This window comes from Artibeus jamaicensis, unplaced genomic scaffold, assembly GCF_021234435.1.
Source record: "Artibeus jamaicensis isolate MK-2021 breed Jamaican fruit bat unplaced genomic scaffold, CSHL_Jam_final contig_76, whole genome shotgun sequence".
Taxonomy (NCBI): domain Eukaryota; kingdom Metazoa; phylum Chordata; class Mammalia; order Chiroptera; family Phyllostomidae; genus Artibeus; species Artibeus jamaicensis.
Window position 1 is genome coordinate 1,418,456 of NW_026521954.1, and position 25,805 is coordinate 1,444,260.

The window sequence follows — 25,805 nt, forward strand, 5'->3', positions numbered from 1 at the left end:
AAGGACCAGTCAGCAACTGAGCCTGTTCACAGGTAAAAAATTCAGGTAAAGAATCTTAGAGTCAAGACATTCTTCCAGCTTTGTAGAGAAACATGGAGTGGTAGGCTGGCTGTATGCATTTGCAAAAGTCACTCTTTAAAGCCACTTTAATCCCTGAAGTTTCCACCATGAAATGCATTTCTCTGAATTAAGAATTTCTATCTCCAAAAATTCCCTGGTAACAAAAAATGTATGCTGAAGCCTACAATTAGACAAAGATAGATTTTAAATCAGTCTTTTGTAGTTTGATAAAGTTGCCCTTTTACATAATCTTCAATTGTAATACTAATAATGCCCATGACTTGAAAAGGCTCGAGGGAGTGAGTGGCCTAAAGCCCTAAATATTTCCATAACTGCAGTATTTGGGGGACTGAAACTGCTTTGTCATGACATTTTCCGATTAGAACACGTGGTCACGGAATTTTTGCCATCTTGACTCTCTCTCTTCTGCCCGTTCCTGTTGTGTGGCCACCAGGCTGGAAGTGGGAATGCCGCCTTAGGAGCTCAGAACTCAAAGCGAGAAAGAGGTGCTTGCATTTGCTTGAGAAAGTCATCGAAAACATGAGCATCACAAGGAGGAAGAAAGTTCCCCATGCTCCTGTGAGAACTGCCTTAGCCCTTGGTGAGCCCTTGGTTTTCCCAGGCCACTGAGGTAACTGCATTGCACCATGTAAGGTGCTAATATTTTATTTTAGTCTTCAGTTTAATAACCACAAGCCTTACTTTGTCTTACAATGAATAAAGATGTTGGAAAGCAGTGCAATCAATTAGAGATTTTCCTCGGTCTGTTAGACTCTGACACTGTACTATAGATAACTATGATCCTGATTTTTTGAAGCATCTTGTTCAATCAGAGAGTAAGCATAAACATAGAGAGAGCAATTAAAGAGCAATTAAATGGTGACCTGGGTAACATCCCCTCTAAGTGCCATGGCACGGAGACTTACATTTCTTCATCTTGCTTTCATGGGTTCTATCAGAGTGTCAATACCGCACATTACTTTAGGGACCAGTTTACACCTGTACTTGCTGTTTTTTATCTTCCCAGTTTGAGGGAGGAGGTTGTTGGGATTCCAAGATCCCTGGCCACTTGTTAGTTTTAGGGAATCCACAGTTCCGCTGTAGTACATCTCTGCTGAATCAAGGCATCCAGAGCTTCCTACCTGGATAACCAGCACACATACTCAGATCAGAAGTCCCCCCCTAACCTTCTAACCTGTTCCTCCCCCAGCGGATGAAATAACTATAGTGGGTTGTCCCAGAAATAATTTCCTATTGTGATTCCCACTGAGGATACCACACTTTCCTCCACATAGTAAAATGTGATTTTTCAGGTTCAAGGAAAAGTAAGGAAAGGAAATAACAAAAAGGTTTTAACCAAAAATAAGGGCCTATAACAGAAGAAGGATTTTCTTCTCTTGATTAAGAATAGAAAGTTGTTTCTAGGATCATTTGGCTCCTAAGAGAGGGTAACCTCCACAATATAATGGAAGTGCCCATCAGTGTGACCAAGTTGAAGTTGTATTATTTGCCAAAAGCACCATGACCAACCTATCACTTAAATTACTTCTAACAGTCTCTAACATAGCATGTCTTTAATTTGTCTTCAGTCCATGCTCACAATAAGGCTTACAGGTAGTAGAATGAGAAAGAGATTAAGCTATTGTTTTTATTTCAAATACAGTGATTGGTTCATTCTATTTACTTATGCAAAATCAGGCTTTGCAGGCAGAGAAATGTGGGTTTGAGTCTCAGCCCTTCATTTCACACTCATCCTGGCCAAATTACTTAGCCCCTAAGACCCATTTTCTTTCTAAGTTATAAATTATAACTAATACCTGTTTCATAAAGCCATCATAAGGAATAATGATTATATATATGTAAATATGTGTATATATATATGTGTGTGTGTATATATATATATATATATATATATATGATGGTTTTCCAGTTGTATTGATATTTCCTTAAACAGGGTAAAGCTTTCATTTGGTAAATTCCTCTTTTTATTTTTATGTCAAAGGGAGAGAATATGAGAAGTTGAGATGTCAATAAATGGATAAAATGGATAGATTTTATTTTATTTAGCTGATATATAGCTGATAAAAACCCAGTGTTCATTTGTAAAAGGAAGCCCCATCCTTGGCCTCACTGCTAGATAATTTTATGCCATTTTGATGATAAGTGGTTCTTATTTGCCAATAACCATTTTAACTGTATTCTATATTTAAATACAATGGGTTGTATATTTGTACCTATCTTTCAATGCAGTTAATTAACCAATTCCCAGTTTTCTTTCAGGTAAATGTTGGAGATATAGTTATAATAAAAGGCAAAGAGTATATACCTGCTGACACTGTACTTCTCTCATCAAGGTAGAGACACCTGCTGATGCTCAAACAGTGTAGAGGATGTTTCTCTACCCTGCATTGACCTTGTGATTTCTCCAAGGAAATAAGGAATAAACGAAGACTTTTAAGCCTCTCTACTGAATTTGAATCAAGCATTAAAAAACTGATTGGATTAAAGGACTTTTTCATGTTTGCCATATAAAATAAATGATAGGTCCTATATTGTATAATTCATTACAGTTAAGAGTCCCCTTTCCATCCGATGTCTCCAGATCCTTTTGTGTGGAGGATCACTGGTTCCTGAGGGACTCCCTGTCATTTATTTTATACGATACGTGGATTGGGTTCTGCTGATCGGATTGTGCCGTCCTTGTTCATGACAAATTCCTTTATGATGCATTTGTACATCCCTGCAAAGTTTTTTGGTCTTTGTGGTGCATTGGTACAAGAAAATGAATGATTTTTTTTCTCATTAGATCTTTTGAAATGTCATACTCTTCCAACAAAAAAAATTGAAGTATTTTGCTTTTTTTAAAGTTCTTTCCATTACTGAATTTAGATCATTTTTGTTTAACTCATATTTGAGATACTCTTGAATCAGTATTCAGAACATATGGCACTGTTACGTTTAAAGAATGTGACTTTCAAGTGATTTTAGGCTTAAAAACTATAGAACTTGTCTTAATATAAAACAAGAAAAATGTTTTTAATATTTTAGAGGTTGTTTATCATCATTTCCTTGGACAGTTTTATTTGTAAAATCTCATATAAATATGGACATTGTCCTTTTTTCAAAATCTGTTTAATCAGGTCATTATTAAAGGTGATTGGAAATATAACAAATTTGTGCAATTTAAATGAGCAAGTAAGAGTTTTCCAGATACTTATAGAAGTAAGTCTGTAAGTAGTTGAAGGTAACTATAGGTAGTTGTATTTACATATTTTTAGCTGAGAGCTCTTTATGCCATTTATTTATAGGTTTGTTTTCAGAAAAATTGAAATTATGAGGGTCTTTTTGTAACATCTTATTTACTTATTTTTAGAGAGAAGGGAAAGGAAGGAGAAAGAGAGGGAGATAAACATCAGTGTGTGGTTGCCTCTTGAATACCCCCTACCAGGGGCCTGGCCTACAACCCAGGCACGTGTCCTGACTGGGAATTGAACTGGTGACCCTTTGGTTCTCAGCCCACACTCAATTCACTGAGCTACACCAGCCAGGTCAAAATTATGAGGTTTTTAACTCAACCTTTCTGTTTATAGTTTCCTTCGCTTATAGTTTTGTCAGGGTAGGTTTCTAACACTGAAGTGAAGGCTTCGCACATGGCAGAGTGGAAATAAGTTTAACAGTGAGTTCATTGTCCTTGTGTTGGGTCATAGGCATCATGAGCACTCAAGACCGCTCTGCTCATGAAGCAGGAAACCAGGTTTCTTTTCTTGGCTTGGTGATTTTGAACAAAATCTTAATCTCTCAGGACTTGATTTCATATCTTATAAAATGAGGAAAATTGATGACTTGAGCAAACTCTCTTATTCTTTGATTCTTTTTTAATTTAAATTAATAGTATTTCATTAAGTTTTAAGCACGTGCTAAGTAAAAGTTTGAGAAATGTAATGGATGATTGACCATGGGAATAATTAAGTTCAAAATGATAGTAAAACATTTCAGCAATTGAAGAAAATATTGATGTTTTCCCAATCAAACATATTATAGACCCATTATCTTAGAGAGAAGCATATATGCTGAGCCATTAATTACAATATTTAAATTTTATATGCTCAAAAAGAGGAAGGGAACTGACTATACTGCCCTAAATTTATACTTACTTCTAAGTTAAAAGTTGTCAAAATATTTTTCATCTGCCTCTATCCAATCTCGGAAACTTCCATAAAGCTCTGTGCTTGTACTTCCTAAACTTCAGAGCATTTTTACAGGATTTATTTTCTAAACACTAAAAACATTCACTGGTGGCCGTCAGTATTGGTAAATCAAAATAGTTTCTGTATCTTAATATCCCATCTACAGTGATTAACATCCTCCAAAGATTTTTAGTTTTAAAAAGACTGCCAGACTCCTTGCTTTCTGTAATGTAGTAGGACTCAAAATGAAGTGTAAACGCTTGTGCTGTAGAAAGATATCTTTGTCGAAGCAGCAAAATACCACCTTTCTATTTTTTCTTTTCTTTTTTTTTTTCTGTAAAGGGTATTTGCATTACTGGGCTCTTTTGAGTCTGCATTAGACTTAAGAAGTGAGTGAAGTTGTGCCATAATTTCACAGAAAGAGGAATTTTGACCTTAAGTCTTATTTTTAGCCACTTTAATGACTAGGTAAAGGTTGGAATACTTAATTCCCAATCTAATATTTTCATTATACTTTACTGTTTGCTATCAAAATAAGTACATGGTGATTTTCACCTGCACTTACCAAAACTTAGCAGTAGCAATAAGCAGCTTATAATATTTTAATTCCTAAATGTTTTTAAATGATTGATTACTAATAGTATATCTTTTTGAAGTAGTTTGAAATTAAAGCATGAACATGGTGGAAAGTTGCTGTGTTTTGTTGATTTTTATTTTAAAATGAAACAAATTTTATCATATAAAAAATAGATACATGAGTTTAGAAAGTATAAAATAGAGTAAAATAACTATAATTCATATCCAAGCAGGTTCTTAGCATGTCTGTTTTATGCCTTTAAAAAGTTTCTCCCAGATTCAAAGGATTGCCCTCCCAAAATAATGTATTACCTAGACTACTAATTATTAAATAACTCAAAAGGCTACAATCAGTGTGTGTGCAGCATGCATTAAAGTTCACATTTATACAATTACATTTTTGGAATCAAAATCTTAAAAGTTATTTTTTATTGTATATGTAGAGGAAGAGTTAGTATAGTATACTTTGTTTTCCCAAAGCAGTTTCCTAAAAAGTCGTTTCCACAATTATTTCTTTTCTTCCAGACAAGTAGTGCATATGAACAGATGGCATGAGAACAAGGAATCAGAGAAAGGAAAGTCTTTCAGATGAAGTAGCTCTATATAAAAATATCTTTGTATTTAATATGACAAGATGTGCTGTGATTAAACTTTTAAAAATCAAAAATTCTTACATGATAAGTTGACAATTGAGCTTAAAAGCAAATTTGTAATCCTTAAATATTCCATGATTTCTTGTGCCTTTAGACCTGATCAAAATAAATTTTGAAAAAATCGGCGTTAGACATTTTTATTAACATGTATTATTTTCTATAACAATTTCAAACTTTCTGTCTCCTTTGTCCATTTGTTTGTTTGTTTGTTTGTTTGTTTTTCTTCTGTTATTCATTTTTCCCCTCATTTTAATTATTTGAAACTGGGACCTGTAGGTGGCAGTAGGGGAAATAGTGAAGGTGACCAATGGGGAACATCTCCCAGCAGATCTCATCAGCGTGTCCTCCAGGTCAGACCCGAGTCGTACAGGACGTGTGTGTGTGGATCCTCACCCTACACCAGAGAACAGTTACACCCAAAGATGGTTGAGTCCTACGTCTCTTCCTTTAAAACACAAACTTGTTTATACTTCTTGCTATGGGCATTCACCGATGTTCTAAAGGCCTCTGATGAACACAGTGTTCAGTGATGTTCAGCCCTCAAGTGGGCAGATTCTGCTCCTGTTGTATCAATAATAGGAGCCCAGGAGGCATGCCCATACAGGTCGATTTCAATTTCCTGGGCATCATTAATATATATTCCTATTTAACAACATGCCTAAATACCAAGGCTTAATTTAATATCTCTCCAGAACATTATTTTGAACAATGCTAATCAGCGTTACATGAAATAAAGTTATTGAGAAACGTTGGAGATTTTAAACGTTTGTCTTATTCTTCTATTTGACATCTTCTCTAAGTCCTAGAGAATCCCTTCAGCAATTCTGACTGTCATTTGGGCTTGTCTAGGGCTCACGGAGGACCGCCTGCACAAAGCTTGCTGTTGCGCATTTTGCACCGCATGCTTCCCGATCCATTTTTGTCCCCCGTGTAACTGGTGACAAAGTGCACGTTCCCGTGGTACACGTCTGCTGTCTGCTGGTGTCTGCACTGTGCTATGCGTCTTGTTTCATTTCTCCACTTACTAACCCGGAAGCCTGCTTTGCTTCTCTGACTGTAATTTGTGTTTTGGATGTCATGATTTGCTGAAATATTTATTATCTAGCATGGTTCCTTATCTGAGACATCTTGCTGCCTTTTCGTAGCGCTGTTAAGAGCTGCTTCAGTAACAGCTGTCTTAAGGGATTAAGTATGTTCTGAATTTAGTTGCACATTCTATTTGCCCCATTTCAAGTAGAAATCAGCCATTTAACTGTCTAATTTCCTAGCCATTTGAAGTCCTAAAAAAAGTTGCTTTATGGAAAAAAGTATAAATAGAATTAGAATGTTATTCTCATTTTAATGTGAGAATGGCCTTGGATATGTAAAGTAACACGTGAATGCATTTTACTGCCAAAATATCGAATCGACATTGTTCATTTAGCATTTGTTTGCTCTCATTCTTCTATGTTATCAGAAGATGTGCCTTATTAATCCGTAAACCATTTATGTCTCAAATGTATACATAAGTAAATTGCAAATTGGGAGCAATTGCCAGGGCCACATTACTGTTGTGACAGTAATAAAAAATAAAACTTTGAATAATTGATAGGGTGAGAATATAAATATTGAAAACCTCCAACTGGGAAAAAGTATCAGCTTTTATGGGATTTAAAAAAAAAAAAGCCCACGGAGTAAATTGAAGAGCATGCAAAATTACTTAGAAGGAATCTGTGATATATTTTATGAGCAGGTGGCTTAATAATTTTCACAAATCTTCAGGGCACAGAACTAAGCTAAATGCCCATATCTGAAACTCAGAATAGTCTGTTTTGCTCATATACAGATTGGAAGTTGATTAGAAAATTCCAGGTGTTTGTAACTACAAATTCCTTTCCAAAACTTTGAATGCACATGCTGATCAGAGATTATGGTCATAGTTACTTATATGACGTTTGCTAATTACACTTATAGTACCAAGTGCTAACAAGATTGATTTAACTTCACAATACCTCTTGGATTAGCTTATCCAGTGGGGCAGCACACTCACCTGTCTATCATTGTTACACAGGGAAGTTCGCATATGAAGGGGAGGTTATACCCGGTGCCTGTGGAAAGGGCTGGAGAACATGGAACCTGTCCACCAGCCACTGCACACAAAACATTTCACTAAAACAGTTCCACTGGGGACCCGTAAAGGGGACCTTGTAGGTTCAGGTCAAAGAGTAATGGCTCTTTGGCTGGTTGGCTAAGTTGGCTGGTTTTAGTTTTAACTTTTGCTGTCACAAAAGTCTCTAAAATCAACTTTAAGAAATATAATAGGAGCAGAACCGAGGGGGAGAAAAGCATGTATCTACTTTCACTGCAAAATCTGTTCATACCATTTCTAAAAGTAGCCTTCAACTTAAATATTTTGGTTCCTGTGATCCTATTCATCTTTTCTAAAAGGGTATGGTAAATGCAAGTTTTTGGAAGCAGCCATCTGGAATTCTCTAACCAACCGCTCCCCTTAACCAATTTACATGTCTGTGAGCAAGACGTCTCATTGCTGTTTTTGTGCTGGAGATCAGTCTGGACACAAAAAGGGATCTGTATTTCAGATACAGTCTGTTGTGTCTATATGGAGGAACAGTTTAAATATAATGCGACCAATTTAATCATTTACTTTATCCTGAAGATCTATCCTGGCTGTTGCTGGGAATTTGCTGTGAGGTCCTTCTGGCTGAAATGCTGGCCCATTACTTGGCATGCATGGGCTCCGCCTCCCAGCGGTTTGCACTCAGAATGAAAACTGTCGAGAAACTAGGCAACTAAAGCTCGTCTAGACCAAAAGGCTTCAGTGAGTCTGAGCATTAAATAAGTTGTTACTATTATGCTTTCCTACCCCCATTAAATCATCTTGCTTTTGAATTTTAAACCACAGTGAGCCCCAGGCCATGTGCTACATTGAAACATCCAACTTAGATGGTGAAACAAACCTGAAAATCAGACAGGTAAGATCTCATACATGTTTATATCTTTGTTGCCGTTTTATCACATGGAATCAATAGCTTTGTTTCTTACTCTCTTGAGTTGAGGTAATTCTGTCCAGTTGAAGACATTTTCTCATTTAGCCACTATGAAGAGGTTTTAATCAATTGGTATCATTGTGTATCATGGAGCACTTAGATTTATTTGGCTGATTAAATATGGTCCTATTTGTATAGATACTATTTGTAATATTTTCAATATTTTATGCATAGGCAACACTCTCATGGTAATAATAATAGCAGTAATTCTAAGTGCTTTGACTTGTGTTAGCTTATTTATTTTTCCTATTCACCTGGCCCAAATGAGTTGGCTTTGTCATAGTTTCCATTGCCATTCTAAGTATCTCTCTGGTTTCTGGGAATAGTTTAGATTTCCATCCTTACTTCTCATACCATCCCTAACAGAATGGGACTGTGAGATTTTTATTTTTAAAGATTTAAAAGGGCGTTTAAAAAATGTACAGTCATGCAGCACTTAAACACAGGGATAGTTCTGAGAAATGTGTCCATGACAATTTCATTGTGGCGTGAACATCATGGAGTGCACTCACGCAAACCCACATGGTGCCCACCACACACCTAGACCGTGTGGTATAGCCTGTGACTCCCATGCCACCAGCCTGGACAGCATGGCACTATGTGAAAGAACACAGGACTAAATCAAGCACGAGGGTAAATGATGCAGGCGAGAGAGGTAGACACTGAGTGTTTGAGGCTGCTGCCAGAATAACACCGCAGAGTTTCACGGTGACTTGTGTAAGTGGAAAGAGTACATTCTAAATAATAATAAAAAGTGTAGCAAATACATAAACCAGTAACGTACGCATTACCAAGCACTAGTACTGTCATAACTGTATGCGCCATTCCGTAAGCGGCTGGCAGCCCAACAGGTTTGTTTGCACCAGCATCACCTCAAACATGGCGGTTATGCGTTGCACCGTGACAGTAAGACAGCCACGATGTCAGTGGCCGTAGGAGTTTTTCAGTTCCTTGACAGTCCCATGGACGCTGGTGGGACCATTACTAAGCAGCGCACTGCGGTGCTCCCTTGGGTTCCAGGGAAACCGTGAGAACCACGTGTGGGAGGAGGAGGGGGGGAAAGAGGCCATCGCCGAGCGCCCGAATGCGGAGTATCACCGCAGGCCGGGCCCTTCCGTGCAGACAGTCCGAGGTGGCCAGACGGAAGAACTGCTTCCAGTCTTCCTTCTCGGTGAACTGAAAGAACAAACTCTCCTCTTTGGAGATAAGTCTTATTCATTTTTTAGCCACATTCTGAGATTCAGCAGACAGATTCACACTGTACTTATTTTTGGAAGCAGTTTTTTAAGAAGTTATTTTAAAATAGTTTTTTAGACCAGTGTATAGTCTCTTGAATATATTTTAGAACTTTCCAATAGTTGCCCTATTCTTGAGTCAAAAACCTGTGTTCCAGTGGAGAGGAAGTTATCTCTTAATTATGATTTGACAAAAAGGGTATTTGTTGTGTAAGGGGCAGCATTGCTTATAAAATAATAGGATCTCTTACATAGACCTGGGTGGATTCGGAATTCCCCTTCCCATGCAATATATTTAATATAGTCTCTATGTATGCATCAATTTCTAAACAGGGCTTACCAGTAACGTCGGATATAAAAGACATTGACAGTTTGATGAGAATTTCTGGCAGAGTCGAGTGTGAAAGTCCAAACAGGCATCTCTACGATTTTGTTGGAAACATACGGCTTGATGGACATGGGTATGTAAAATCGGCCTTCATAAAAGCATGTATTTTTTTGAAATTCCAACTCTAATGAAAACTCGTAACATGTTGAGTTACTGTAATTGAAAATCAGTATTTTTTTTGCTTTTGGAGAGTTTACATCTAATTCCAGTCAACCTACACTACAGATGATGAGGCGACAGTGGCTATATCATGCCCAGTTGGATATGTGACGGACAGTTGGCACATGGGTGCTCTAGACCGAGGGTCCCCAACCCCCAAGTACTGGAGGGTGGCCTGTTGGGAACCAGGCTGCACAGCAGGGGGTGAGCAAATGAAGCTTCTGTTTTTAGAGCTGCTCCCTCTTTCTTGCGTTACTTCCTGAGCTCTGCCTCCTGTCAGATCAGCAGCAGAGGCATTAGGTTCTCACAGGAGCACGGACCTTACTGTGAACTGCGCGTGCGAGGGATCCAGGGTGCGTGCCTCTAAGAGACTCTAATGCCTGATGGTGTAAGTCAGAGCTGAGGCAGTGATGCCAGCACTGGGGAGTGGCTGCAAACACAGATGGGCATTAGCAGAGAGGTTTGACTGCACAGAGACCATAATAAAGCAATTGCTGGCAGATTCCCATCAAGACCCTATCAGTGAGTGGCAAGTGACAATTGAGCTGCATCTGGTGGCAGCTTTAAGTCAGAATCCGACCTTTATGTTAGTCCACACGAGGCCCATCCATTATTTTATTTAACACTTCTGTCTATGCCTCGTTCCCTCTCTGGTCACTTTGTCTCAGTCACAGTTGTGGTATAATAATAGTAGAAATAAAGTGCACAATAAATGTAATGCTCTTGTATCACCCCAAAACCACCTCCCCACCCCAATCCATGGAAAAACTGTCTTCATGATACCAATCCCTGGTGCCAAGAGGGTTGGGGGCCACTGCCTTAGACCACAGTCCTGCAGTTTCCCAAAAACTTCTTGGAAATCTGCTATAGTCTGAAGCCCCTCCCATCTCTGAAGTGCACCCCAAATCTTGAGACAAATATAGGAGGTTTTCCCTTCCATTTGGGTCTAAAAGCCATGAGTTTGTCTATAAATAAGGGAAGTTAGAGTTGCTATGTTCTTTGGGAAATTATAATACACTATTTCTTAAGCGTTTACTCATTTAAACGGAAGGCTTCGAGTGATGTTCTATCACCCACCTACCTGGATTGATCTCACCAGAACCAGTGGCATTGGTGTATTTCCTGAAAGAAGGGCTGAGGCCCAGGCAGCCACTAGCCCTGGATGCCTCTGTACCACAGCAGCCCACCAGCAATGGAAGCTTCTGTCTCACTGATCTCCACAGACAAGAGAAGTTATGTTGTCTGGAGACTTTTCTTGGGGGCTTGTGTCCTTTTCTAGAAGTTCTTTTAATGTGTTTTTATATTTGACTTTTTTTTTGCTTTTTTCTTACTGAAACAAAAACCTGGTGATAAGAATCCTTGAGCCATTAAATTTTGGATAGTACACTTCCATCAAGAATCCCACTATATCTGTTATAGCTGCCCTTCTGATACATCTAAGTTAGTTCATGTCAACCAACGACCCAACGTAGTGGATTGCCTTGCAAAAACCCTCAAAAGGCCCAGTGTTCATGAAAAACATGGTTCAGATTACATGGAATCAATAGCCTCAATTTGCTGTCACTTCACCAAAGGGTTTACCACTTGTTGGCTACTTTCCATTTATGGAAAATATATTCACAGTTCTTGGAGAACCCATCTTCAAATACAATAAAATTAATGTCCTAGAGATTTTAAGTTCAGCAACTTATCTTTGAAGAAGAGAGATGCCAATGCAAGTATGTGATGAGATCTACGTATTTCTCTTAACCTTGTGTATATTTTGAACCTTTATTATGCACAAAGCTATTTTTAATTTAAAGGAAGTTGTGGGGAGAGACAGATTTTCTCTCCTCACCACTTCCAAACATCCCAGAATCCTAAATGGACTTAACTAAATCAAGAAAAGTCTTAAATAAGATTTGAAAATTAGCTTCTGAGTTCCAAAACATTGACTACTATTTTGGATTGTGGAATTGTAGGAAGTGGCTGGTTTGATGTTTAAGGAGAAGCAACTGAAATGCTATGCTCCAGCTGTTCTTGTATAAGAAAATTATCCCTATTGCTAGAAAAATGACTTTTCTAAAAATACAGTAAATGTGAGAAGGGTTTTTTAAATAACAGAGTGCTTTTTGGAACTACATTGTGGCTGTAGAGTTCTTAAGCATTTTAGAACATTTCGTTTCTAATGTCAACATTGTCTGCCATAGCACTGTTCCCCTGGGCGCAGATCAGATTCTTCTTCGAGGTGCTCAGCTGAGAAATACACAGTGGGTGATTGGGATCGTTGTCTACACTGGGCACGACACCAAGCTGATGCAGGTGAGATTTTTATCTGTGCAAACCTCTCGGACTTAAAGCTTTTGAAAATGTGTCTTTTGTTAGCTTTCGGTTCAGTGGTCCCAAACGTAGCAAACCATCTGTTACACACGCCCAAGCCCCACTCTGTACATCCAGAGTCTCGTTGTCTGGTGAGTACGCTGTGCAGCAGTTCGCCGCGGCCCGAGCACTGGGGTGTTCCAGCAGAGATAACCCAGCGCATGCACTGTCTGTGGTCTTGTGAATCGGTCCACTGGCGGCATCTCCTGCCCATCGCAGTGATAGACACACGTCGTCTGGGTGATGACGAGTGCTCTGCACTGAGTATTTGTCTTATACTTTTATTTTAATATGAATGATCAAATGTTAGAACTTACTTTCATTTTTTTGTAAAATTAAGAGAAAAACTCGTAAAGCAAATGTTGACCACTGCTTCATAGCATTTCTGTGTTAGGCCATTTTTAATCAGCCTAATCCTAGCCACGTGCAGTGTTTACACCTGTCTGTGGGTGTTCTTCTCTACTGTATGGTATCATCCATATTCAGTGGTTACGTGAGTGTGGGAACATCAGTTTTCAGACACGACATGAAAATCGGCTCTCAGGACTGATTGATAACTTTGTATATGGTAAAGGCAGGAAGATATAATCCCTAGGCAAGCAGGACTGCTATTAATGATTCCATCCCTAATCATTCTGTAAATTCTATATTGACTCTGCATTTTATATCGATTATGACAGATTTAATTTTGTGTCCTGTGGATGCTGTGGTTAGCAGAAATCCAGCATAGTCATTTTTTATCATTAAATGCATCTGAGGAAACTTGTCTCTGTGATGCTGTATAACCGGGATGGCTTACTTGGCTGCTGTATTCAGTAAAAACAATTACTGAATGCCACCTAAAATCTGGAACCCAGGGGTCCCTTAAAATGTTGCCTTCGTACTTTTGAATTCCCAAGCTGTGGGTTCACAGGCTCCCTTCTCTGCTTCTCTTCCTAAGCAGAGATGCAAGCTGGGTGCTTCTAGTCCACCCAGTTTAGTTAAGTGGTCCAGTACACATTGTTCATCTTGCCTTCCACACTGCAAAAGCTATGTTTACAAAAGGAATGTTATTTCTTTCTCTTAATACTGTTTGACATCCTAGAGAAAGGCTTAGGTGACGTAGTGGTCCTTAGAAGAAGAGGCAGTTAACCTTTGACAGCTTATTATATTACATCTGTGATTGCTATCTGCATAATTTTCAGATGTCTACTCCCGTCTAGATTTTGAGTTTGATGAGGACTTTGTCATACTCATCGATATACTAGATACCTATTACTAAATCATCGTACACATTTCTTATCACTCATCTTGTTTCTTTTTACAGAATTCAACAAGTCCACCACTTAAACTCTCAAATGTGGAACGAATTACAAATGTGCAGATTTTGATTTTATTTTGTATCTTAATTGCCATGTCCCTTATCTGTTCTGTGGGCTCAGCCATTTGGAATCGAAGGCATTCTGGGAAGGACTGGTACCTCAATCTAAATTGTAAGCATTCATGGGCTTATTGATATTTTTCTTTCATCAAAACATATATTTGTTTCACAGCTGCTCTTGGAATTTCCTATTATCTCTAAAAGAAAACATTTTTGCCAAGATAACTGGGCATTGGCTTTATTTTTCAATGTAGTTTCCAGTAAAAGTAAGTAAAATGTGGCATCTCTAAAAATTTCAGAATCCACCCAGCCATTGTGGCTCAGTTTGTGGGAGCGTCATCTGTGCACCAGAAGGCTGTGGGTTCAATTCCCAGTCAGGGCATATACCTGGGTTGTGCCTTTGGTCCCCAGCTGGGGTATGGGCGGGAGGTAACCAGTCGATATTTCTCCCACATCAACGTTCCTCCCTCTCTCTCTTCCTTTCTCTCTCTGTCTCTCTCATCTTAATTAATTCCACAATCCTTAAAAATAGAATGAGCACTTCATAATATTATAAAATGTTATTTTGTTAATGTTATGTTAACCAATGCTATAAAATATTGTAATATCTTAATACAGGAAGTTAGATAGCTATCTGGTAAAAAAAGCAGATTGAGTACATTTAACCCACCAAAAGTAGATTCCATATTTTTTCAATGTTTAAATTGAGTGTGCTTTCATTTGAACTCATGAACGCGGTGAGTTCCGTGTTGATGGCCACCTTGTCCGCGGGCATGTGCCAGGAAATCTCCTTTGGGGCATGTATCCTTTCACTCCTGTGGGTTTAATGTCCCCGAACATTTCTGGGAAGTAAGTGAGCATTGCCTTTTGATGAGTCCTTAACCAATAAAATACTTAATTTTCAAAAGTGTAAAGATAAGTTCTAGTAAAATCTTATGGCAAAAATTGATTTTTTACTCATTTTTTATTATATTGATTTGGCTTTGCAGCTATTCCAAGTTTTGTTTTGTTTTTTAACAGTCATTGATTTACTATTTCAACTTTAGAACTGTTACAACTACTGTCAGTTTGTTTCTTTGAATACTTTACGTTGTGTCTGGGCTAACTGCTTTATTGTCATGATTAAACAGGAAGAGTGGGATTTACCTGGGGCTGGATTTACCTGGGGTCTAGCCCTGTGTTGTGTTTGCTGTTTGGGTTAGTTTCCTGGTTCTGCTTTGTATGCTTGCTTTCAAGACATGCTTTAAATTAGAGGTGCTTTTTGAGAACTTACGTAAAAGTGTTTCTACACAGCTAAGATTTTTCATTTATAAACTCTTAGCCCTGTCTTTACAATATCTAAACATTGTGTCTGGGACAGAATTTGAAATACTTAGCAATACTTTAAATTTTCAGTACCATTATGCAGTTCTTAATAGGATTAACACCATGTTGAATACAAATAATGCTATTGCATCATGAAGAATTTATTTGAGAATAAGGATGTTAGCAACACAGTATTTCTCCCAAACTATCTATGATATACTGTACAATATGAAAAATTATTATGCATAAAGTTCTGGTCAATGCAAAATAAAATATATGAAACCATAAATGTTTTTCCTCCCATCTTCCCCAATAGATGGTGGCGCTAATAATTTTGGGCTGAATTTCTTGACCTTCATCATCCTTTTCAATAATCTCATTCCTATCAGCTTGTTGGTTACACTGGAAGTGGTGAAATTTACTCAGGCATACTTCATAAATTGGGTAAATATGAGTCATCATTGTTTTTGTCACTCTAAACATGTTTTTTTTCTGGGTCAAAAGAAAAAAATCTTAATCGTACCTTACCTTTCATTGAGTACAGGATAATATTTCAAAATAGTTTCGAGCCTAATATAATTCTAATAAACTCACTTGACATGTGAAAATCAGTAACAGAGTCTCTCATCACAATCACACATGTCTACAGACCAGACCTCTGGAGAAAATAGGTCTCTAGTTCAGGAACCTATTCTGAGTTACGTTGTGGTCCATGGGAAAAGGAGAACCATGGGGTTGGGAGTTAAAAACACCTGGATTGTAGTTCTAGGTCTGTGCTTTACTAGCTGTGTGAACTTTGGCGAGCCACTCGACTTCTTTGAGACAGATTTCCATGGACACTCACACAGCCATGATGAACATGCTTCACCTGTATCTCCCAGCGGTTACATACATCAAAGGAATTTCACAACATGGCAGACAGCTTCATAAACACTTGAGCACTATAAAAATAATACTGTATTCACTACTTGTAACAACCAGAGTGTCTGACATGTTTTATACATCTATGTAGTTTATTTTACCACACTATAAACAATTTCATCTGTGCTTGAATTTTTCCTTAAATATTTTTTTTATTCTTGAGAAAATATGCTGAACATCTGTTTCCTAAATATTTTGTTTGTAAAATATGTTGCTCCTTCTCAGTTTTATTGTTACCAAAGTTAAAGTTAATAAATTCATGTAAATTAAATAAATCACTAGGCCTGATCTGCCTGAAAGTTTCATTTTTCTTTTATTTTGAGAAATTTGGGTATTGTCTTCTGATGTTTCTTTTTAAATCACCTAAAAGTTTTTTACTAAGAACAATATTAGGATTTTTGAAACTATAACCAACAATACTTTAGTAACTGCTCATTATCTTCTCATAGTAAGTTATCCATCTCCACTGCCAATCCCTTAATCCCGTAAAAGATCAGTATAATTCAGAAATCTAAAATGGGCTGTAAGCATAGCTCATTTCATGCAGGGAATATGTTATTGAAAAATTATGTAATAAAATTCACATAAATACAATTAAAAGTTATTGAAGATTTTCCACTTATAGTAAGAAAGTAATATACTCAATCATGAAAACCAAATAGCCAATCACTTTACTATTTTATTTGGATTTCCAAAAATAATGTTTGCTTGAAACAATTACATCATTTTAGTGCTGAGTGAACCCGGCAGGCCTTTCAACTGCCTCTCTAACGTGCGGAGGTTTCAGAACACCCCTGACAGAAGAGCTGGTCCCTCACCAGGCGGCTTATTCTTTGGGTGGAAGGACAATAAGTAACTGCCCCCTTCTGGTTCTGGTTCTGCCCAGTGGCCCCAGTAGATCTGCCCAGTAGATTAATTTTTGTAGGATTCATTGTTATAATTCTGGGTGAAAAATAAGTACAGATTGGTATAAAAACTTCATTTTTATTTGGTTTTTGAGAATATACTCATTATACTTTCAGGTATGTACAGTGTGAGAAAGTCGGCCAAGAAAGTTCAACCAGATAAAATATTTTAGGTCGTTTTCCCAAGGATGTGAAGTTGTAATTAGTTTATCAATATTTAGTTGCTATTATTTTAGCTCACATTAAGCACTACATTGTGTCAGACACCATAGGAAATACATTATTTTATGTCATCTCTACGGTTATTTCAATATCTAGGAAATGATGGGATGACAGTGAACCAAGTTCACTGGATTCCAGAGACACGGTCCAGCTGCCACACTGTCCTGCCCTTACTGTGGAACAGAATGTTTTGTACTGGGTACTGCTCAGGGAAATCAGCCGAAATGGTACAGAGATGGCAAGAGATGAGAGTGGTTATGTACAAAGCTTACCAGTTAAAATAAAATTTCTCTCTATCTTCTGTCACCAACTGCATTCGATGATTTATTTTATTTTATTTTATTTTTAAAAAGGATCTCGACATGCACTATGAACCCACAGACACTGCTGCTATGGCTCGAACATCTAACCTGAATGAGGAGCTTGGCCAGGTAAACAGAAGTTCTCCTTGATGTGCCGTCATGGAACTCGGGTTCATTGTCGTTTCTGCCATATGTGGCAAATTCCTACAAACTGACAGCTTCTCATTTTCTATTGGTTGAATAATCAGTATGAATTCATGTTAATACGTAACTATTAATTTTAATTTTTAGTGAATGAAGTTTTAAAAATATTTAAAGCATATTTTACTCTTAAATAAGGTATTGCACTGAGAGATGTCCTACAGTACATGATCTGACAAGTAGCAAAATATTGGCAGTTTTTGAGTTATAAATTGTTTCAAAATCATAGCTTTTAACCAGAAAGGAAGAAAAAGTTAAATTGATCAATGAAGTTATGTAAATTGAAGTGTCATAGTACTCAAACAGGAAACTTAGATTTATAATTCATACAGCATTCACACAAATGTGTATATTTGTAATCCATTTATACACAGAGGGTAGGGCAAAAGTAGGTTACAGTATGAGTACACAAAACAGTTTATTCTTATATTATTGTTTACTAATTATTGTATTGTTTTCCATGTGAACAACTGCAAACCTACATTTGCTCCACCCTGTACTGGCTAAGAAAAAAATTCTTCTTTTTTGTACCATTGCCATTTGCTAACTCTTATTTTTCAAATAGCACTTAGACCAGAATTATCCTTTTCCTTACCAGTTCAGATGCTATATGAAGTTAATTTCAGAAGCCATTGCCTGTCTAAAATTGTGATTGGGGTTGGCCAAAAAATTAGTTGTTTTTTTCCATAAGTTAGCTCTGGTAGCATTTAGTTGTCTTCAACTTCATTCAAAAACAATTGTGTTAGGTTGTAGTTGACAGCTGTCATATCAGCATTCATTTAAAAAAACTTATCAAACTTGGTAGATTTTTGTGTAGCCATTTAATATCAAAGATGGAAGAAAATACACAACATTTTTGGCATATTACACTTTATTATTTTGAGAAAGGTAAAAACATAACTGAAATGCCAAAAAAGATGTATGCAGTAGAAGGAGAAGATGCTGTGACTGATCAAACGTGTTAAAAGTGGTTTGGGGAGTTTCGTGCCGGAGACTTCTCCCTGGACAATGCTCCAGTCAGGTAGCCATGGTGATGTTGATAGCGATCAATTCAAGACATTAACTTTGAGAATAATCAACATTATTCCATGCAGGAGACAGCCAATACTCAGAATCAATTTGGATACTCAGAATATCCAAATCAATAAAGTTGTTGGTAAAAATGAAAAATGTGTCTTTTATTTCATAGGAAAAAACTTAACAGGCTTTTTGGCCAACCCAATATGTGGAGACATGCTGATCAATGTTTTAGTGCTCTGTAAATGTTATGGAGCCCTGAAGTTACTTTCCCATGGAAATTCAGACCGTGTTAAGGCAGATTTCTGTATGACCATAGTTTTCTAATATCTCGATAGTCTTCAATGTTCATACATGAAAAGCTAAAATACTGAGAAATTACAGTTGAACATATTCCTTAATATGCAGACAGAAGTCAATTAATAGCATTCCATTGTGCCCCTACGATGTGACAAAATTGGTAAAAAGAATAATTTAAGGGTTCCCCCCCCACATAAGAGAATGGCATGAAAAGACTTCTGAAATTTAGTGAGAAATTTTTAACTCTTTTTTTTTAGGTAAAATACATATTTTCTGACAAAACGGGTACTCTGACGTGCAATGTAATGCAGTTTAAGAAGTGCACCATAGCTGGAGTTGCTTATGGGTAAGCGTTTTCCCTTTAAATAGAACATGAAATACACATTTAATTGGGGCTAACATTTCAGTACAATTTGAGGGTTCTTTTAGTGGAGAATATTTTTTCATCTCCAAAGCAGTTGTTTCAGCAGAGATGTATAGTCTTGTGTTTTATATTTAGGCGTTGTTTTTCATCCGGAACTGCCCGTGCAGGCGGGCTGCTCGCTGGTGTTTGGAACTGCGAAGGTCTCTCTCTAGTACAGACACACTTCCCTCTGGGTCACCGTTAAGTCGGAGCACAGCTGCCATGTGGTGGGAACAGAGAGCCTGTCCCTGGACAGTTTTCAAGTGTCCAAGTTTTAAAAAGTTGTTTCTCTGATACCTAGTCCTTTGATTTGTTTTCTCTTTTATCACCTCTCCTCCTTAGAGACACAGACCAATTTAAATTTCTGATAATGTGAAGGAAGTAGGGATGTGACCCTCACATGATGAGTATCATCAAAAACCTTCATGAGGGCGTCAGTGTCCCTTAGAATGTGCTGTTGAGCATCCATTTATCTCTTACGGCCAGGTGTGCCTGCTGGGAATGTTCAAAAGCCTTCTTTCTGAGATACTTTGTAGGGTAAAGTGAAATATTCTACATTTCCTAAGAAGACATGATCAAAAAGTGAAACACCCTCTTTGTTCTTTGAATTGTGCTGTTATCAAGTTTTCCAACCACCTTGGTCCACGCAAACGAGACTGGGAAATATCAGCCCCTTAACCCAGCGCGCTTGCTTGTGGGTTGTCTGGCAGGTACCCACTCTGCCCGCTCACACTCTGCCTCCAGGCACTAAGCTAGTATAAAAAGAGTGTATTGAATTTCAAAAATGCCTCGGTTAAAATCTTAAGTAGATAACCATTTGGTAAAAAATTCTGAAAGTGTATGGTGGCCCCCATGCACAGGGCCTACAGAGAGAAAGAGTGGAGGCAGATGTCTTTGTTCTTTGGGTTAGCAGGAAATGTGACCAGAAATGGCTTCACCCTGTTAGGTTAAAAGGACATTTGGTTGCATGGCTTTTTCACATGGTAAAGCCAAGCTGTTACCTTGAGAAGCATGCTTACTGTTTCTAGGGCTGGGCGCCATTCTGCATTTTTCCTCTTTGTGTGAACATCTCCTAATAATCTTAGACAAAGAGCCTCTCCTCACTGCAACCCTGAAATTGCTATGGACTCACCATCCGGGGCAGGAGAGGCGCAGCCCACTCCAGACGTGGTGCATGTTGGACCCACGGTATCCCCTGACCAGAGGAGGAAAGGCCTGTTGAGGTTCTAGAGTTTGTGGTATGATGCTTGCTGGTGGATTTAGGGTGGTGTTTGTTTTCGCACAAATTCTACGTTCATTCATTCATAAATGTGATTATTAGAGTGATCTGTTTGATCATCACCATCCCTTTTAACTTGGTCCAGTTTCCAGTAGAAAAAGCATGTTTTTCAAATTAGCAATATTGATGGTGAACTTCTCAGAACAAAAAAAACTAGAATGATACCTAGGTACTCATTCCTTCTGCATTTTAACAGGGTTGTTTTAGTTTTAATTCTTAGAGCAAGGCCCTAAACACTTGCACGTGGTAGTTCTAAAGAACAGTGTCCTTCCTGTATCTTTTGGCGATATTGTCATTAACGATACTAGGGTAGAGGGGTTTGAGGCTGGTGAATATTAAAGTGGTATTTGAGTTAAGAATTGTCATCGGATTAAGTTTTCAGTGGAACAAATTTCCTCTTGGGAAACACCTCTATGAATGTCAAGGTATAGTCACAAAACCTGAGTTCTAGTAGTAGCTTTGTCACTAATTCATCATGTGACTCTGGGTAATTCTTTTCAAATATTCCAAACCCTTTAAAATGATCATGGTGAGAGCAGATGATATTTTTTTCAGGATCTGAAGCAGGGAAAGGTTTATTGATCGAGGAGGCCTGGCTAGAGAAGGTGATAGAACTAATTCTCAAATCCATCCAGTCATAGGAGAAACTCCCAGAAACTCGGTTCTTCTCACCAATGCAGCACTAAAGAATTAAAGATCATCAAGGCTATTAGCGTGCAAGCTGGGTTTATTGGTGATCTGTTCTCCTGGGAGAGAACAACCTAGCTAAGGTGGGGGTGGGGAGGGTGGAAGGCATAGGTTCAGAGTGAAGCAGGGTAAGGATGTCGAATGTAAGGACAACCACAAGCCAGCAGCTGAGGGCTGGGGTGGTGGGTGCACAGTGGCCAGAGGTCAGGTGGCCTGCGGCCGGGCAGCCTGGCCCAGTGGCCAGAGAGCCAAGAGCGCCGAGCCCCAGACTCCTTTGTGCTGAGGACTTATGTAGTTGACTGGACGGGGAAGGGGGAAGAGGTTACGTATTGATTGACAGGTAAAGGTGGTGCCAGCTTTCCAGGTGCCTGAGTACCCAAAGGTATTAATGGGCTTCCTCCTTCAGGCATACGGGCCCTTTTCAGCCTTTCAGGCCTTGAGGTGAAAGCAGAGTTTCAAAAGGTTTCTTTCCCAGATAGTGGAAAAGATACATAGAATTTCAAGGACTGCTGAGTCAGTGGGTAGGACCTGCGTCCTGCCTCCTCCCTGCCTTCACTTCCCCTCTGGCCCCTCATTCTACCATAAACATCCTAACAGAACCCAAAATTCATGCCTTTATATATCAAGGGAAGGGAGAAGGGTGAGGTGACCAGGTGGGTGGGGACTGTAGACAAAAGGGGTCCCAGGAAAAGTGCAAAATTTCTACATCCCTTTGTTCCTGGCCGACTCCCCCAATCTGACTTCTGTTCTGGAGTTGTTACAAAATAAGTTTTTTTCACAGATATAAAATTCTAACATATTTGCAAGTTTTAACTGTATAAACAGAAATGTGTTTCTTCTTTGGGTGTTGCAGTGTTGTCTTACGTTTTCACAAATTCCAGAAGCCTTGTTGAGGGAGGCTAGTTGTTAAACTGCTTCTGATAACCATGTATTGGTTGTGTATGTGATTTTAGGGTCCTTAACCACGACCGAGTTTTTATTAACACCCTCCCAACACTGCTGGACAATCAGAATGTCCGCATCGTAGAGAGTTGTTAATACACAAAGCTGTAGAGAAACCGTGCCTTAATTCTGCTGTACTCCACAGGAAAAAGTAATTACTGTCAACCAGCTCTCCGTGGGAGTTCCCTCTGGGCACGCTTGGCTCGTAGGAGTCCAGACAGGAAAATCACATGCTTTACCTACCCTTTGCCCGGCAGCTGTGTTTAACTCTTGTTTAATATGGGGGACTATTAAGTAGGTGCACTCCCAGCTCCAGCGGAAGAAAGCATGGCGTTTATCCCCCCAGGATGTGGCAAAACAAAGGAAAATAACACAGACTTTCACATACTGACAAATGCCTTTGGGGCAACAATTTCAGAGCTGATGCTTTTTCCAAGTGTTTAAGAAACGAGGTGAAGCCTGGTTCACCCTAGAGAGTCAAAGGTCAGTTCTCCTGCTTCATCAGCTGGAAGGACCAAGCAAGTCTCTTGGTAGTATAACCTTTGCCTAGTGTTAGAAGATAGTATTTAATTCTTAAAACAGCACTTCAAAATTTACTCTTAAGTGCCTCTCATTTCAGGTAACCTTTCTTCCACATCGGATTTATGACGGGCAATGAAATAAAAAGATTGGCACACACAGACCATGATTATTTCTGTAGAGAGCAAGTTTGTATCAGAGGCAGCGTGCTTAAATATATTAGATCTTTTTAGTTAGATGTAAATGAATTATAATGTCGTTTATAAATTTAACCCCTTACAAACTAAGATAGCTACTGTTAATCAATTAAATGATAGCAAACTGCTTCCTGTAGAGAATAAGTCAGATTTATCAGTTACTTGAATACCAGGAATGGGTTTATGTTCAATGACTCGGATTCTCAATATAGTGAATATTCTAGGCTATAGTCTCGGTCCCACCTTTGTCAATAAGTTAGACCTTTCTATTCAAATGAGCTGACCAGCTAGACTAGGCTGAAAAGTGTGTAATCTCTAAAGTTAAAAAAAATTCCATTAAGCAACCTTCAGTAGGGATTTTTGCATCAGGAAGTCATTTAATCAGTATTAAACCCGTTTCATAGACATTTTTCCTTTAAGTGAAAAATGAATGCTCTTAAAAATGGTCTTTATGTATGAGTACAGTATGTGAATGGCTTTACTTGACAACATTTTTCTTATTGGTGTTTTTTATTGATTATACTATTACACTTGTCCCATTTTTCCTCCCCTTAATCCTCCTCTACCCTGCACCCCCTCCCACCAGAGTTTTCCCCTCCCCCACCCCCAGCCTAGTTCATGTCCATAAATCATACATATAAGTTCTTTGGCTTCTCCATTTCCCATCCTATTCTTAACCTCCCCTGTCTATTTTGTACCATTTACGCTCCTTATTCCCTGTACCTTTTCCCCCTCTCTCCCACCACCCCCTCCCCACTGATAACCCTTCATGAGATCTCCATTTCTGTGATTCTGTTCCTGTTCTAGTTGTTTGCTTAGTTTGTTTTTGGTTTTGTTTTTCTTGTGTTCAGTTGTTATTTCTGAGTTTGTTGTCATTTTATTGTTCATAGTTTTGATCTTCTTTTTCTTAGATAAGTCCCTTTAACATTTCATATAATAAGGGCTTGGTGATGATGAACTCCTTGAACTTGACCTTATCTGGGAATCACTTTATCTACCCTCCCATTCTAAATGATAGGTTTGCTGAATAGAGTCATCTTGGATGCAGGTCCTTACCTTTCATGGTTTTGAATACTACTTTCCAACCCCTTCTTGCCTGAAAGGTTTCTTTTGAGAAATCAGCTGACAGTCTCATGGGAACTCCTTTGTAGGTAACTGTCTCCTTTTCTCTTGCTGCTTTTAAGATTGTCTCCTTCTGTTTAATCTTGTATAATGTAATTACAATGTGCCTTGGTCTGTGCTTCCTTGCATCCAACTTCTTTGGGACTCTCTGAGCTTCCTGGACTTCCTGGAAGACTGTTTTCTTTGCCAGATTGGGGAAGTTCTCCTTTATGATTTTTTCAAATAAGTTTTCAATTTCTTGACAATATTTTCTTTAGCAATATGTTTGCTGAAAAGATCGACTACTTTAACACCAAAAAGATTCATCATGAGAAACCTCACAATAACATTAATATTAGCCCCCAATCTACATTAAAACCAACAAATTTTTTTACTGCTCACGATGACTGGTGTTGAAAGCTGGGTGAACACCATGAATCGCCTTATTCACCTACTTCAACAAATGTTATCGTTTTCTGTGTAGGTAGCACTTTGTTAGATGATAGGGCAATGAATGATCAGCAAAAGTTCCCATGATTCCCACCCCCTACCCCCTACTGCTGATAATCTAATTGGGGGTTAATTGGTGTTGAGTAATCATAAAGACAAATATAAAATCCTTACACAGTACAAAGGTTTATGTGAGTCTGGGATTGGAGTTGATCTAATCAGGGGGGTCAGGGACTGCACCCTGAGAAAGTGATACTCAAGCCGAGGTCTAATAATGGGTCTAAGTGAGAAGCTTACCAGGCAGATATAATGGCTGTTGAGACACAACAGCTCTGCTGGTGCAGTGATCGCTGGGAAACTCCTGCAGCCAGGCCCAACGGCAGGGGGTGGTGTGGGGGCAACCTGCTGCTCATCACCCTGCCAGGGCTCAGCCAGACGGGGGGAGAGGGACCCTGAGCCTTGAGCTTTTGGTTTTTAAGCTGCCCAACTGGAGAAGCAAGTCAGGTGTGTGAGATCAGGGGGCTGCTGTTCAGCACCCGTGCACCTTGGCAGGACCTTGGCACAGTGTTTTTGCTCAGGTAGCACAACCCCTACCCCTGCGTCATCCTGTCTGGAGTCTAAGCCTTGAGGTTGGTTGGAATTGATTGCCTTAAGCACTGCAGGAGGCCACTGCCTTTTCCGGGAGTCCGTCCCAGAAGGGGATGGTTAGCCCTGCCTCGCTAGCCTCTAGGAAAGTCCTTTGGTAGGAGAGAGAATAGAGAGGGAGTAGAAGGGACTGCCTCCATTGGGACCGGCGTGAAGATGGTACAGTGCTTTGCAATGATGAGGCCATGTCATGGCCAGTTTGGAAGGGTGGAGAGAATGGAGCGGTCACTTGGGGAGTGAAAGGACTCCAGTGAAGTTCATTGTTGTACATTTGTCAAAAATAATAATGATTTTACATTTGTACTAAACTTGGCATTTTAAAAAATTACCTATATCTAATATATTAAATTTAAGGAACAAAGATTGAACGGACATATATAATGAAA

At 38.7% G+C, this 25,805-nt stretch overlaps 1 protein-coding gene across 3 annotated transcripts in view; it reads left to right on the forward strand.

Annotated features, from left to right (window-relative positions):
• ATP8A1 (ATPase phospholipid transporting 8A1) overlaps nucleotides 1-25,805 on the forward strand; it is a 215,835-nt gene that overhangs the window by 54,900 nt on the left and 135,130 nt on the right. The window contains exons 7-14 of one of the 3 annotated variants that reach the window (XM_053672277.1): nucleotides 2,341-2,414; nucleotides 8,379-8,448; nucleotides 10,092-10,219; nucleotides 12,495-12,606; nucleotides 13,970-14,135; nucleotides 15,645-15,772; nucleotides 17,730-17,807; nucleotides 19,454-19,542. In XM_053672277.1, coding sequence (XP_053528252.1) covers nucleotides 2,341-2,414; nucleotides 8,379-8,448; nucleotides 10,092-10,219; nucleotides 12,495-12,606; nucleotides 13,970-14,135; nucleotides 15,645-15,772; nucleotides 17,730-17,807; nucleotides 19,454-19,542 — 845 coding nt within the window. Of the gene's footprint in view, nucleotides 1-2,340; nucleotides 2,415-5,752; nucleotides 5,827-8,378; nucleotides 8,449-10,091; nucleotides 10,220-12,494; nucleotides 12,607-13,969; nucleotides 14,136-15,644; nucleotides 15,773-17,729; nucleotides 17,808-19,453; nucleotides 19,543-25,805 lie in introns of all 3 variants that reach the window. The other 2 variants (XM_053672278.1, XM_053672279.1) reach the window with 2 other exon arrangements.